Source organism: Pan paniscus, chromosome 7 (assembly GCF_029289425.2).
Source record: "Pan paniscus chromosome 7, NHGRI_mPanPan1-v2.0_pri, whole genome shotgun sequence".
Classification (NCBI taxonomy): Eukaryota; Metazoa; Chordata; class Mammalia; order Primates; family Hominidae; genus Pan; species Pan paniscus.
The window spans coordinates 69,449,570-69,466,180 of record NC_073256.2 but is presented as its reverse complement, the minus strand read 5'-3'; the positions used below and the strand labels follow the sequence as shown (position 1 = coordinate 69,466,180).

The following is a 16,611-nucleotide window of genomic DNA, read 5'->3' as shown; positions in this document are numbered from 1 at the left end:
TGTCTATCCATGGAAGACATGATTCATAGATAGGCGTAAGTTCTAGGATAAGTATGATTTTGATAAGGTCTCCATTTTTTTATAGCATGGTTTTTATCACATGCTGTTTGTTACATTGGGGATTTATTGAATGAGTGAATACCAAGTGAAATACACTTTAATTTATACATCCTTAAGGTGGGAAAGTTTTTCAATGTATGACTCCAAACCTATTACTGAATGCTGTTGCATACTTAAAACTATGTTTTTTGGGGGGTGATTTAAGGGATTTTATAGAGTGTTTTGATTTGTACCCTATTTGATTTATATGCTGAGTTTAGAACTTGGCCCCATAATAAGGTTCAATTCTGCTGCCTATCGGGGGGCCTCATTGGCTGAAGGAGCCCATATACAAATTGGTCTGATTCTTACAACAGTCATGGGGAAGTTGGTAGGTAATATATTGTTGGCTCCAGTTTTTATTGAATTATGGAGAGGTTGTCATGTAGTTGATACACTGTAGAATGGAGACTAGTCAGGGCCTTCTGATTCCAATCTCCGGTACTCTTGTTGCTCTTGTCTTCTGTTCCCTTTAAGTACAACAAATAAAATACTCAAAACCAATTGTAATTTTTGATTGCCTATATAACTTTATGCTGTCATCGGTAATCAAGAGTTATTAGTGGCTAAGTATATCTATTTGAAAATAGTAAACATTCTGAAACTTATCACTAGAAATGTTCACAAGCTGATACAAGCCATAGTAAGGTCCTCTCATACTTCATCACAATATTTATAAAAGGTATATGTTTTCTGTAAGTAAAATTTGTTAGTAATATTTGTATCCTAATTTATGAAAGACAATGTTTTACTGAAGTTCCATTGAAATGTGTCTGCAAATAAAAACTAACTTTAATTTCATTTTTTTTTTAGTGTGCTAAAACATTTATAAATCTGATGACTCATATCTGCAAAGAACAGACCGTTCAGTATATACTAACTATGGTGGATGATATGCTGCAGGTAGGTATATTCTTTACTTAACACATTTGGTGACTTCATTTTTTTGCATACCTCACAGTAGCAGCATTTTTGGTGAGATTTCACTTAGAACATTTGTTCTCTTCTAGAGCATAATAATATATTTTTCTCATTTATGTGGGTTGTAATTTGCTAATAGAGCTAAAGACAGAGATACCCACACACAGGCTGTTTTTGTTTTTCAGAACACCAAGTAATCAATATGTATATTTTTCTGAGATACCTCAGAGTTTTTTGTTGAACGCCAGCAAAGCTTGCTGTATCACCTGAGGCTTTCTGGATGCTCTGTGTACTTATGGATGATATGGCTCCTTCTCATTCAATCAGTCAACACATTTCAGTGCTCATATGTTCTAAGCCAGTGCCAGGCCCTGGAGGTTCGGTGCTTTTGTTCCTTTTGGGAACAGTTTTGCTTATCATCGAAAACTCTTCCAGTTGCATACAGTTTCTGTTTACTGCGTTACCATCCCTGAACCCAATTATGAATAAAGGAGAGGCCTCCTTTATTCATATTTATGTATTTTACACTAGAGTATAATCTAGGCTTAGATGGTTGGTATGTAGAGCAGTTCTTATGAGATCGGCCTTCCAGCTGCTGAGTGTCTCAGGAGACTTGAAGGAAAGAGTCAGTCTGGGTGTTTAGGGAGGGTTGTTCTATTAACTTATAAGGAAAAAAACATTTATTGATGGCCTAATTTTCACCAAGCACTGTACTATTATTGATAATACAAAGGTTGGGCAGAATGGTGCTGTCTTCCTAGGGGTCATCATGTCCTTTATAGGAATCTAGTGATTTTATAATGTGAGGAAGGATCAATATCAGGACTGTTTGAGAATGACCTCAGTCTCTCTGAGCACTTTTTCATGTAAAACAGTAAAGTTTAGAAAAATGTGAATGTTATGATCTGCCATGGTTATCTTGTTACTGTATGGGACTGTACCTAGAATGAGGGAGCTGTGAGTCGGCATGTGGACCGTGGTTGCTCATATCCTTAATTACTGTCCATATGCTCATATCTATAAATTAACACCATGACATGCTGGTAGCTCCCATTACATTTCAGCGCAGCACCACAGGGTTCTTTGTCTCTCCTTTCCGTATGTGTACCTCTTCTGTAACAGTGAGATTGTGAGTTCCTCTTATCCTCAGTGTGTTTACTTGTTTGTTCTACCCTAAAATACACAGAAAATAGTTTCAGAGTTGTGGACCCATACAACTCAATTATCGAGAAAAGCAGTGTGGTGATTCTTCAAAGAGCTAAAAACAGAACTACCATTTGACCCAGCAATCCCATTGTTGGGTAGATACTCAAAGGAATAGAAATCGTCCTACTGTAAAGACCACACGCATGTGTTTGTTCGTTGCAGCGCCATTCACATTAGCAAAGACATGGAATCAATCTAAGTGCCCATCAATGGCAGATTGGATAAAGAAAACGTACATATACTCCATGGAATACTATACGGCCATAAAACAGAATGAGAGCATGTCCTTTGCAGGAACATGGATGGAGCTGGAGGTCTTTATCCTTAGTAAACTAACACAGGAACTGAACACCAAATACCACATGTTCTCAATTATAAGTGGGAGCTAAATGATGAGAACACATGGACACAAAGAGGGGAACTGCAGAAGCTGGGGTCTACTCAAGGGTGGAGGGTGGGGGGAGAGAGAGGATCAGAAGAAAATAACTATTGGGTACTAGGCTTAGTACCTGGATTATGAAATAATCTGTACAACATACCCCCTTGACATGAGTTTACCAATATAACACACCGGCACATGTACCCCTGAACCTAAAATACGAGTTGAAAAAAACACATACACACAAAAAACAAGTCTTTTACCTGGAGTTCAGTATTTGTTTGCAGTTTTTTGTTTTAAACTCAGGGTATATAGTCAGAATACCGTGTTCAAGTTTCAGAGTGATTATTTTTCATGAAATACTGTAAGAGTCATTTGTTTCTGTTGTATTCTATTTTAGTTTTTTCCTCATCCTTGTGCATTTCATTATTATTATTTTTATTTTATTTATTTTTTTGAGACAGGATCTTGCTCTGTTACCCATGCTGGAGTGTAGTGGCGTGATCTCGGCTCGCTGCAACCTCTGCCCTCTGGGTTCAAGTGATTCTCCTGCCTCAGCCTCCCGAGAAACTGGAATTACAGGTGCCTGTCACCATGCCTGGCTAATTTTTGTGTTTTTAGTAGAGACGAGGTTTCACCATGTTGGCCAGGCTGGTCTCAAAACTCCTGACCTTAGGTGATCTGCCCACCTCTGCCTCCCAAAGTGCTGGGATTACAGGAGTGAGCCACCATGCCCAGCCTGCGTTTTATTTTTGAGTATGTAAAACATTAACATGTTTCCAAAAGTCAAAACTATGCAGAAAGGTGTACTCAGAGAAATGTCACTAATCCTAGCCCATTCCCACCTCCCTCTCGTAGGTGACCAATATCATAGTTTTTGGTTTTTTTTTTTTTTGAGACAGAATTCTGTTCTGTCCTCCAGGCTGGAGTGCAGTGGTGCAACCCCCGCTCACCGCAACCTCTGCCTCCTGGGTTCAAGCAATTCTCCTGCCTCTGCCTCCAGAGTAACTGGGATACAGGCACCCGGCATCATTCCTGGCTAATTTTTGTATTTTTTTTTTAGTAGAGACGGGGTTTTACCATGTTGGCGAAGGTGGTCTTGAACTCCTGACCTTAAGTGATCTGCCTGCCTCGGCCTCCCAAAGTGCTGGGATTACAAGTGTGAGCCACTGCGCTCAGCCCAATATCATTGGTTTTTAATTTTTTTTTTTCTGTGAACATAGGCAGACACATGTATATTTTTTTATTTCCCCCTCTTATTTCTATAAAACACTTATTAGATATAATCTCTTATTTTTTGCTTGTTTCACTTAACAGAATATGCCAGAAATCATTACATGTCAGTTCATAGAGATCTCATCTCCCTGTTCTGTTTTTGACAGCTACATGGTACCCCATTAGTGGATGTACCATAGTTTACTCAGCCTCTGATGTAATGATGGACATTGTGGTTGGTTCCAAATTTTAGAATTAGAAATCATGAAGCAAAGAATAACCTTGTGCAAATATATTTTTGTGTTGTTGGGTGTATATTTCATGGTAAATTCTTAGAAATGGGATTGCTGGATAAGAGGTAACTCCATATGTAGTTTTTTTTATTAAGATATTGCCAGACATTCCATTTTGCATTTTCATCAGCAGGGTGTGAGTGCCTGGTTCCCTGTAACCTTCTCAACAGAGGGCGTTGTCAAGCTGTTACATTTTTGCCTATCAGAATGGTGTCCGAGGTTGAACATCTTTAGATGACCTTAAAGGTTGCTTTTACATTTTTTTCCCTGAATTATTTGCTCATGTCTTTGCCCATTTTAAAGAGTTCTTTATATATTAGGCATATATCTCTGAACAAAGTGCAAATATTTTCTCCCAGTTTGTTATTTACCTTTTTGTCTTAGCTTATAACATTTTTCACAGGGTAAAACAATTTATTTTTATTTTTTATATAGTCTAATTTATCAAAAAAATTTTTTTTAATCTAGATTTTGAGTAATAGAAAGCTTTTCCTTATACCCAAGTTTACAGTGGAATTCACCAAGGTTTTTTTCTAGTGCTTGTATAGTTTCATCTTTAGTTAGACATTTGGCCTGCTTAGAGTTGGTTCTTGTCTATAGTGTAAGGTATGTGTCTAATTTTATGTTTTCCAAATGGCCATTCAGTTGTTCTAGCACCATTTATTAAAATGTCAGTCTTTGCCATAGTGGTTGGAGATGCTGCCTTTAACATCAAACCTCCCTATATAACTAGATTTATTTCTGTACCTTTTATACTTTGCTTCTGGAATGCCTGTGTATTCATGCTCCAGCACCACCCAGTTTAATGATAGAGGATCTTATGGCTAGTTCCCTTCGCAGTTTTTTTTTTTTCCCCAGTATTTACCTAGGTTTTCTTGAATGTTGTTTTTTTTGTATGAAATGGAATGTCAGCTTATTTCATCTATGAAAAAGTTTGTTGGTGTTTTTACTAAGTTGTGTTAAATCTGTAAGTTACTATTTAAAAAAAAAAATCAAAACAAGGCCTGGCACTAGCTCATGCCTGTAATCCTAGCACCTTGGGAGGCTGAGGTGGGAGGATCGCTTGAAGCCAGGAGTTTGAAACCAGCCTGGGCAACATAGTGAGACCCTGTCTCTATTTAAAAAACTAATAATAAATTTATAAGTTAACTTAGGGAGAAATGACATCATTATATTACTGAATTTTTCTGTCCAAGGACAAGGTATACCTTTCCGTTTGTTAGGTGTGTCTGTGTCTTCAGGAGTGTTGTAATTTTCACATAATGGTTTTGCAACATTTCTTGTTAAGTTTATACCTTCATATTTTATCTTAATTATACTGTTAAAAACAGCATTTCTCTTCCATTTTATCTCTGAACTTTTGTTTGTTAATGTATATGAAAGTCATTGATCTCTGTATATTTTCTGTTTTGGTACCTTAGTGAATTCTTTTATTTGAATTAATTTTGTGATTGAATTTTTCTCTAATTTATAAAAGTTGTAAATTATTAATTTTAATTAAAATTTTATAATTTTCTATTTTTGCAAAAACAGATAATTTTACTTCTTTTTCAATTCTTATGGGTTATAAAACAGATAATTTCACTTTTTAAATTCTTATGGCTTATAAGAACTTGTCAATTCTTAGTTTTTGAGTGCTATTATTAAGAATAGGTGTTGAGTTTTGTCAAAGGCTGTTATTTTCTGGGCATCTACATAGATAATTGAATGACTTTTTTTCCCCTCTCCTTAGATATATCAATATAGTGAATTATAGTAATGGATTTTATAATACTGAACCAACCTTGCATTTGAGGTTAAATCCCACTTGGTCATGTGTCATATTTTCTTGATATGATATTGAATTCTCTTTTCTGTTATGTAGGATTTTTGCCTCAGTGTTCATATGTGTAATTGGTTTACAATTTTATTTTATTTTTTGTTTTCTTCATTTGGTTTAGGTATCAGCATTATACTTGCTTGATAAAAAGGATTTGGAGGTTTTTCTTTATTTGCTATGCTTTGCAACAATTTATTTAGCATTAGGACTACAAGGGCTAAGTTTTGGTAAAATTCCCTTGTGAATACATCTGAACCTGTTGTTTTTGGTGGGGTAATTATTTGATAGCTTTCTCTATGTCTTCTACAGAAATTGTTCATTTGAAGCTTTCTATCTCAAATGGTGATAATTTTGGTAATCTGTATTTTCTCTGGAAATTATTGTATTGAAGCTTTTACATTTACTTTCATAGAAGACTAATCTTATTAAATCTTATGCTTCAAGTTTTTTTCTCTATTTGCATATTATGTCCCCCATGTCATTTCTTAGTTTATTTGTGCTTTCTGCTTTTTTTTTTCTTGATTAACCAGTGTTTCTCCCCCATTTTGTTAATTTTTTTCAGAGTCAGGATTTTCATATTAATTGATCTATAGTTTTTCTGTTCTCTACCTTAATTTCTGCTTTTGCCTTTATTATATTCTTCCTTTACTCTTTTTTGTTGTTTACTTTGTTCTTTTACTAGCATTTTGAACTGGGAATTTTAATTTATTTCCATTCTTCTATTAACAAGAAATAAATATTGGCCAGGCATGGTGGCTCATGCCTGTAATCCCAGCACTTTGGGAGTCCGAGGTGGGTGGTTCATGAGGTCAAGAGTTTGAGACCAGCCTGGCCAACATGGTGAAACCCCATCTCAACTGAAAATGAAAAAGTAGCCAGGTGTGGTGGCACATGCCTATAATCCCAGCTACTGGGAGGCTGAGGCAGGAGAATCACTTGAACCTGAGAGGTAGAGGTTGCAGTGAGCTGAGATTGTGCCATTGCACTGCAGCCTGGGCAGAAAGAGTGAAACTATCCCCCCCGCCCCCCCAAAAATTAAGTATTTAAATATATGCATTTTCCTTTGATTACTGCTTAAAGTATATCCTTCAGCTCTGATATGTAGTGATTTAGGTTTTTCTTAATTCACTTTCTGTGTTCCCTTTCACAGAGGTTGTTTAATATTTATGTTTTAATTTTCAGGCAGAAATGCTTAAAACATTTTGTTATAGATTTCAAACTATCATGTTTTAAAAACATTTCTACTTTATAGAATTTACTGATACTTTTTTTATAGTATATGATCAATTTTATAAATATACCAGGTGTCCTTGAGAAGATGTATTCTTTCTTAAGGGGTATAAGTTTGATTTATATTTATCAGATCTACTTTATTGATTATGTTATTATTTAGGATACAGGTTTTCTATACCTTTACTTTTTGTCTACTTTTTTCTCGGTCTGGTTTTTTTTGTACTAACAGTGGTATGTTAAACGTCTCCCCCTTATAAATGCATTTTTTACTATTCTAATATCTTTTGTACTTTTCACTTTATAAAGGTGGATGCTGTATTTGGTGCATATATACACATTAGTGTTATATCTACAGTGAATTGTGGCATTTATCATTAAAAGTGTCCCTTTTATCATACTTAATACATTTTGGCTTAAATTATACTTTAATACTGGTATAGCAACTCATGGCTTCTTGTTGTTTCTGATTGTCTGCATATCTTTGCCTGTCCCTTTTTTAGGTGAATCATTTTGTTTTAGGTAAGTCTTTTGTATACAGTATAGATTCCGGTCTTGTTTGTGAGTTGAAACCCCTTTTTTTAATAGGTGAATTAAACCATCCACATTTATGAATATTACTAAGAAATTTGATCTCAACTGTCATACTGTGTTATAATTACTGTGTGCATTACTATTTTATTCTTCATTATGTGTTTTTTTTGCATTTTTATTAAACTTTTTTGGCATTTAGAAAGTTTTCTGTCTGTTCTGTTGGTTATCTTTGTATTTATATCCCTTTAATGCTGTTAATCCTCTGTTTTATTCATTTATAATTTCACTTGTCATTTTTAATAGTATTTTTTTATTTGCAACAATCAATGAACTTATTCTACTTTTCCTCTCTTCTCATTTTTTAGTGGCTATTTTTACTTTGTCAGAACATATAACATTTATATATTATTATTCTACACTTGTTCCCACCTTTGTTTTGTTATATTAAATTTTCACCACTGGTTCTTTTGCCAAAGTTTTCCCAGGGATCTCTTAATTAGATGAAGCTTATCTGCTAGTAGGTTCCTCAGGAATGTCTTATGTGTACAGTAGTCTCTAAATTTTTGCATTAAAATTTTTTCCTGTAATCTTCATACTTGAAGAGCAGCTTGGCTGATAGAGGATCTCTGATTCACAGTTCTTTGACTTTTGAGTCTGTTCTCTGTTGAACACCTTATAATAAATTATACTTTTTGAGACCATTTTGCTCTTTTCTTTCATTTCTTTCTTGAACTCAATCAGCTATTTTTAAATTTTCCTTTATTAGGGGCAGATTTCTCAGTTTTGGTTTTGAATTTCTGATTCAAGGTGGTATTTTATTTTTCCAGATGTTTGAGGATATTTAATTCAGTTTGCATTGTTACGTTACAGTTTTGTTTTGCAGTTGTTTTCTTGGGAGAGAAATTTCATCACCTGAGATATTTTGATTTGCATCTTTTGGTTTCTTTTTACGGTAGTTTTGTATCTCTGTGGGGTTCTTTCATCTATTCATATCATGGATTTGGGTGGTTTATAATACTCCTCACTCAAGAGTACCGTTTTTTTTTTTTCTTCTTTTTTTCTTTGATGCATGGTCTCACTTTGTTGCCTCGGCTAGAGTTCAGTGGTACGATCTCAGCTCATTGCAACCTCCACCTCCCAAGTTCAAGTGATTCTCATGCCTCAGCCTCCAGAGTAGTAGCTGGTATTACAGGCGTGTGCCGCCGTGCCCAGCTAATTTTCGTATTTTTAGTAGAGATGGGATTTCGCCATGTTGCCCAGGCTGGTCTCGAAATACTGGCCTCAAGAAATCTGCCTGCCTTGGCTCCCAGAATTCTGGGATTCAGGTGTGAGCCATCGCACCTGGACTCTCTCTCTCTCTTTTTTTTTTTTGAGATGGAGTCTTGCTCCATTGGCCAGGCTGGAGTGTAGTGGCATGATCTCTGCCCACTGCAACCTCCACCTCCTGGGTTCAAATGAGTCTCCTGCCTCAGCCTCCTGAGTAGCTGGGACTACAGGCATGCACCACCATGCCCAGCTAATTTTGTTGTATTTTTAGTAGAGATGGAGTTTTACCATGTTGGTCAGGGTGGTCTCAAACTCATGACCTCAAATGATCCACCTGCCTCGGCCTCCCAAAGTGCTGGAATTACAGGCGTGAGCTACTGCACCTGGCCTCTCTCTCTTTTTTTTTTTCTGGTGAGATGCAGTTTGTTTGTTTTATTCTCTTTCTCTCCTGTTCCTTCCTTTCTTTTCTTTTTTCTTTTTCTTTTTTTTTTTTTTGAGACAGAGTTTTGCTCTTGTCATCCAGGCTGGAGTGCAGTGGCACAATCTTGGCTCACTGCAACCTCTGCCTCCTGGGCTCAAGCAATCCTCCTGCCTCAGCCTCCTGAGTAGTGGGATTACAAGCGTGCGCTACCACGCCTGGCTAATTTTTGTTTTTTTAGTAGAGACAGGGTTTCATCACATTGGCCAAGCTGGTCTAGAACTCCTGACCTCAGGTGATCTGCCAGCCTTGGCCTCCCAAAGTTGTGGGATTACAGGTGTGAGCCACTGCACCTGGCCTCTTTTGTTTTCTTTTCTTTTCTTTTTTTTTTTTTGGAGATAAAATCTCACTCTGTCACCCAGGCTGGAGTGCAATGGCGCCATTATAGCTCACTGTAACCTCGAACTCTTGGGTTCAAACAATCCTCGCACCTCAGCATCTTGAGTAGCTGGAACTACAGGCGCTTACCACCACATCTTGCTAATTAAAAAAAATTTTTAATTGTAGAGATTAGGGTCTCATTATATGCCAAGACTGGCAGTTTCTTTAATAGATGACTTTCTTTTGGTGGGGGGCAGATTGTATGCCCTTGGATTTTTTTTTTTTGGTCTCATTTTGTCTTGCAGAACCCTAAAGTTTCCTCTTTTGTTCCTTTTTCTTTTTGCCACCCAATCTCCTAAAGATGCTTCTTCTTCTTCTTTTTTTTTTTTTAAACCTTATTATCTCTCAAAAATGATGCCTTTCCAAGACTGCTCCCTGCTCCCTGTAGCTCGTGCTCTGGTCTACCAGTACTCTTTTTCAGTTTCTTCATAGTTAGAGTTTATTTTATTTTATGGTGGCGATTGTAGATCCACCTTAGAACTTCTTCCTTCCTGTGCCCATATCCTTCCTTCTACACACATTTTTCAGATGCACCTTATCATCCACAAAACTTGTGATGGAGTATGAGAGATAGCTTTTGCTGGGATTTGGTGTTTCTTTTATTATGGTTAATTATAAATGTGTATTCTCTGTCTTGTTATCCTGAGGGCATGGGTTTTGTGTAGTTTTTAGTTGATCTTTTTGTCGACCTTTATTTATGAAGGATCAGTGGAGAGATTCAGATTTAGGTAGCTGGTATTATTCTCATCCACCAGTTCAATGTATGTATGTATGTGTGTGTGTGTGTATATATATATACACACACACACACATATACTTTGTATACAAAGCATATATATATATACTATGTATATACAAATGTGTGTATATATACACACACTATATACTATATATATACAAAGTATATATATGTATATAGGTATATACATATATACATTTGTATATACATATGTATATATGTATATATGTATATACAATGTGTGTATGTGTGTGTATTTTTTATATATATATATATATGCTTTTTTTTTTTTGAGATAGAGTCTTGCTCTCTCACTGAGGCTGGAGTGCAGTGGCACGATCTCAGCTCACTATAACCTCCACCCACCAGGTTCAAGCGATTCTCCTGCCTCAGCTTCCGAAGTAGCTGAGACTACAGGCACATGCCACCACACCCGGCTAATTTTTGCATTTTCAGTAGAGATGGGGTTTCACCACGTTGGCCAGGCTGGTCTCGAACTCCTGACCTCAAGTGATCTGCTTGTCTCAGCCTCCCAAAGTGCTGGGACTACAGGCGTGAGCCACTGTGCCTGGCCCAATGTATATATTTTTATTTTTTTAATTTTATTTTTGTTTTCTTGAGACAGGGTCTTGCTCTGTCACCCAGGCTAAAGTGCAGTAGTGTGATCACAGCTCACTGCAGCCTCGAACTCCTGGGCTCAAGTGATCCTCCCACCTCCATCTCTTGAGTAGCTGGGACCATAGGCGTGTGCCACCACACCTGGCTAATTTTTAATTTTTTTGTAGAGATGGGGTATCACTATGTTGCCCAGGCTGGTCTTGAACTCCTGGGCTCAAGCAGCCCTCCCACTTGGCCTCTCAAAGTGCTGGGATTACAAGTGTGAGGCACTGCACCTGGCCCTCATTATAGTTTAGCAGTTGATTTTATTTGTAAAATTTTAGTTGCATGGAAAAGTTTATATATACCTTTATCATAATTCCTTGTGCTATTTATAATAATTTTTTTTCTGTTTTTAATCCTATCATTTCATCCTTATCACTTCTGAACAAAATGCTTTTGGACAGAATTGCTTATGTTTCCTCACATGCTTAGTTTTTAGCACCTGATTTTGAGGTTTAAATTGTTTTCTTTGCATGGATATCAACAGCAGTTGCTAAGTGTACCTGACCGGAAGGATTTCTTTATCCTTATTCTCTTAAAGGTCTGTAACCTGGATACCTCTACCAATGAAGCAATGATGGCTCATCTGAATTTTGGATTCCTTGATAAAATCATTATCACAACTATTTCAATTGTTATTCTAAACAATAATGACTCATTACCTAAGGAGACAGTAGGCTATTCCTCGATGGGTAATTATTAGTGTAGACCAATATTAACCAAAAAACCCCACTATATTTAAAAATAATTAAATGTTAATCTGAAAATAGGAATTTTTTGTTTATGTGGTTATTTGTGCTTTTAAAAAGTATTATGACCCACAAATCACCACTAAAGAACTTACATAACAAATACCACCTGTTCTCGAGTAACCTATGGAAATAAAATAAATAAATTAATTAATAAAAGTTTAATCAGAAAAAGTATTACTACTGCTGATATGGTGGTGTAGTAAAAAATTTTTTAAAAAAGTATTGCTGTTTAACAACTATATTCACATAATGAATCAGAAAGTGGATCTCAGCCAGTGATAGAGAAAATTTAGATGAGAGGTGAAGTTGTAATGATTGGAACTAAGAATTTTCTCTTACTCAGATCCTATGTCCACTGGTAGTATATGCTGTTTTCTGCTGTCTTTATCCCAAGTTTTCTACCATGATATGCTAAGAAGTAACTTGAACATTTGCGATTCATTTAATTCCCTGTTTCCCTTGCCTATTTGTTAGTAGTTCGAGGTGCATCTAGACCTAATTTGTGCTCTTCCTGCTCCCTTTCTGATTTTGATTTCCCTCGTGTGGCAGCCAGGTGTTCACACTTGGTTATCGGTGGTGGGTGTAGACCTGTTACATTGGGAGTAGCAGGTCAGAGGTGCAGGCCGAGAAGTGTAACTTGTAGTCTTACACTTTGTGATTTAAAATAATCATAATCATTAAAGGTGATTTTTTTAGTAAAATATCTGTGCCTACTACCATCCCTACCCCCTGCCCCGTAGTAATAATGACAGACAAATCACACATACACACACACTGAAAAAAGAACACAGACTGATGGGAGGTTGAGAAGTGGTGCACAGTCATTACATTCTTTAGCAAAATGTGTTCTGACTGGTGATATCATTTCTTTTCTTTTTTAGGAAAATCATCAGCGTGTTAGCATTTTCTTTGACTATGCAAGATGTAGCAAGAACACTGCGTGGCCCTACTTTCTGCCAATGTTGAATCGCCAGGATCCCTTCACTGTTCATATGGTAAATTTTGAATTGATTGGATTCTTTTTTTAAAATTTTTTTAAAGAGAGAGGGTCTCACTATGTTGCCCAGGCTGGTCTTGAACTTTAGGGCTCAAGCAGTCCGCCTGCCTTGGCCTCCCAAAGTGCTGGGATTACAGGTGTGAGCCACTGCACCCAGCTGGATTTTTTTTTTTTAATACAAAGAAGAAAGGTTTTTATTTTAAAATTTTTGTTTTATTATTATTTTAAAATTGACAGATAGAATTGTGATTACATTCTCATTCAGGTAAGAAAGAAACCTGGGCCTTTTATGACATAGTAACCTGTCCGTTCCCATAGGAGTAACTACTATGACATAGCTTTCCATATTGGTGTTCAGTAGAGAAAGGACATTGGGAGTTGGAAGGAGATAGGGTTGCTCTGATGCAGTTGAGGTTTTGTAGACTACAAGGAGTGCATCAAAGCCTGTGGAGAATTCTCACATGTAAACAGCTCTACAGTGTTTGTAGTGGGGTTAACTACATTTTACTATATAGAAATTAAATTTTACTTTGAAGCAGCTACTGTGTTTCGTTTTTATTTTAAGTAGTTACCTGATTGCTTTTCAATATCTTAAATACACTCTGGTTTTTTTTTTGAGACGGGGTCTCACTCTGTTGCCAGACTGAAGTGCAGTTGTGCGATCTCGGCTTGCTGCAACCTCCGCCTCCTGGGTTCAAGCGATTCTCCTGCCTCAGCCTCCTGAGTAGCTGGGATTACAGGCATGCGCCACCACGCCCAGCTAATTTTTGTATTTTTAGTAAAGACGGGATTTCACCATGTTGGCCAGGCTGGTCTTGAACTCCTGACTTTGTGATCTGCCTGCCTCGGCCTCCCAGAGTGCTGGGATTACAGGTGTGAGGCACTGCACCCGGCCTACACTCCTGTTTTAAACTTAGGCTATGTTTGGAAGCCCTAGTACTGAAGAATTTTTCATGGAATCTGAAAGCAGGGTTGAGAGAATAAACCTTTGTACAAACAAGACTTCTCTATTTCCACTGGGGAGTGGGCTACGGGTTGGGGATGGCAGGAGCTGTTGGGGGCATGTGGTAGCTCCAGAGGCTGCTTGTTTCAGTAGATGTTTTTAAAGTTTTCAAATCAAGGGCCACTGGCAGTGAAACATTTTTGAACGTGTATGTTATCTTGCTCCCTCCCTCCCTCCTTCCACATGTATATGTATTCATACAGTATAGTTATATATTGTATTCATATAGTATATTTATATGTTGTGGACATTATGAAATATCTATAAAAAGAGAAATTAAGGAGGACTGATGAAATAAACTGTATTTTAAAGAATACTTTTCAAAAAGCCAGTAATATATTTCCTTCTTTAAAATTGTAGAGGCTTGTTTTCTTCACTGTTTGGTTTAAATGTCCTCCTAATGGTATAGCAACAAAACTGACAAATATATTAAACAAATATACACTTAGGAAATGGTTCATTATTACTGTGCAGCCAAATCCATGTTAACTTCTTGGTAATTTCATTTACTTTTGGCCAATCTTTCACATTCTGAGGGGCAGACTCCCATTGGTTTACCATGTGCTGATAAAGAGCTTATGCTAGCTTATGCTCTTGTTCCTTTGTCTTGTGCATGCTCTGCTGATAATATTTTCAATCCTTGGCCTCCTAACAGTAATCTTTTTAAGTCAGTTGTCTATTTTGTGACAGTAAGATGAGTTTAAACTAGATAATGTATTTATAAATTCATTTAGCTGGGCATGTGAAAACCTCAGCATGTCACAACTCAATGAGCAAGTAAAGGCGCCCCATTAGTCCCTATGTTGTAGAATTCCAAATACACCAGAACACTTAAGTGTCTGACATTCTGACCTTGGAAGTGTACCTGTCAGACTGGTTTGCTGTATTCAAATGTAAGAACAAACATGAGTCTACCAGCACAGGAAATTATTTTGAGGTTAGCTAGTGTAGCCTTTCATTCTCTACTGGGATGAATTATTGCTGAATGATTTGGAGTTTTAAGACAGTGATTTGCTCTCAGTACTGATAGAATATTTATTAAATTGGTTTGTGTGTGGAGAACTAGTACTTTATATTGCCTATTTAATTTTAAAAATGGTTAGTTTTATAGCTTGAAGAAAATGGAGAAATCTTTCAGGAGAAAGGATATTTGTTTATGTTGGGAGAGACGACTAATACCTAGGATGTATATTATCCTAAGAAATGGATTTTTAAGTATTAGAACTCCCAAGTGGCTTGGAATGAGTGTGGGAGAGGCTGGCAGTTTGTTGAAGAGATTGCTTAGAATTCTGGCAAGTGGTTTGGTGACAGTCTGCTTCTAAGAAAGATTTTTGTGTTCTGTTTTTTGCTGGTCATATAATGAATTCCAATCTTACTTTTGAAACTCAAAATAATACAGGGAGTGTCAAGAAATTCCTAAGACCCAGCTAATTTGGGTTCACTTTGATGGAAATATTTAAAAATATATTTTTAATGTTTGTTTCAAAATATATTTTAAAAAATGAAATATAAACTTATTTTTAGAGGGGTTGAGTGTTAAGAAATTGTGTAGCAAAATTGTTACAAATCCTTTTTTTAAGGTATATGATGTGATTTTTAGAATTAATGTTGCGTTAAATGTATCTCTTATTTGTTTTCAGGCAGCAAGAATTATTGCCAAGTTAGCAGCTTGGGGAAAAGAATTGATGGAAGGCAGTGACTTAAATTACTATTTCAATTGGATAAAAACTCAGCTGAGTTCACAGGTAAAAGAAAATTTTTTAAAGTACCTTTGAAAGGAGTATAACATCCGTGTTATTTTAAGCTATTTATAGTAAATATGTTAAATTACAAAAATGTTTTATTAAAATAATGCCGTTTTGAACTTGACAAGTAAACCAAACTACTCTCAGATATGGTAGTGTGCTTTGCTTTTTCTTTCTTTGACTGGCTTCATTTCAATCCTTTCTGTCTTTTCTGCCACTTGGGGTTTCTTATTCGTGCTTTTCAGGGGTCAGGGAGTACCTTTCTTCTAGGTGGCTGCCAAGATGATACAGGCCGGAGAACTAAAGGACCCACACAGCTCCAAAGAGCACGTGCGTGTGAGGCTTCGATAAAGGAAAACAAACGGTACAGCAGGAGAGAGCATGCCTCGGGCCGAGAGATTTCCAGGCGCAGCTCCCTTGGCTGCCCCAGGATTGTGAACCACCAAGATTTGTGCGAGAAATCTTGGTTTTTGGAGAGCTCTCTGAAAGATTCGAGTGAGATCTTTTATGCCCTTTTGGTTACATAACCAGGCTAAGCTGTCTAACCGATTACACTAATAAACAAACTGGTCCTGGGTGCCACCAGGGGCATTTCAAACTGCAAACAGCATGTTCTAGATCATTATTAGCTAACCTGCTTGTCCTTGTCTGGCCGAGTCCCTCCCGTGCTTCCAGCTGCCTCTGGGTGAGCCTGGAGCTACCTGGTCCAGCTGCGAAAGGACACTGTCCCACACAGTGGCTCGTTCTCACAGTTTCACAGTTTCAGGGTGGGATTAGTTAGGCCTAACGAACCTACTGGTCATGTTGGTTGCTTGCAGGCCTTTCTAGCTCTATGTCTTCGTGGAGGAAAATAGCCTGCAGGTGTAATGCCTTGGAAAATGACAAGTTTTCTGT

General features: G+C 37.0%; 1 protein-coding gene across 4 annotated transcripts in view; it reads left to right on the top strand.

The window, feature by feature from the left end:
- The window catches only part of ATP6V1H (ATPase H+ transporting V1 subunit H), a 116,390-nt gene that overhangs the window by 14,443 nt on the left and 85,336 nt on the right, over positions 1–16,611 (top strand). For all 4 annotated transcript variants that reach the window (XM_003823249.6, XM_003823248.5, XM_003823250.6 and 1 more), the window contains 3 exons: positions 913–1,002; positions 12,854–12,967; positions 15,613–15,717. In XM_003823249.6, coding sequence (XP_003823297.1) covers positions 913–1,002; positions 12,854–12,967; positions 15,613–15,717 — 309 coding nt within the window. The remainder of the gene's footprint in view (positions 1–912; positions 1,003–12,853; positions 12,968–15,612; positions 15,718–16,611) is intronic.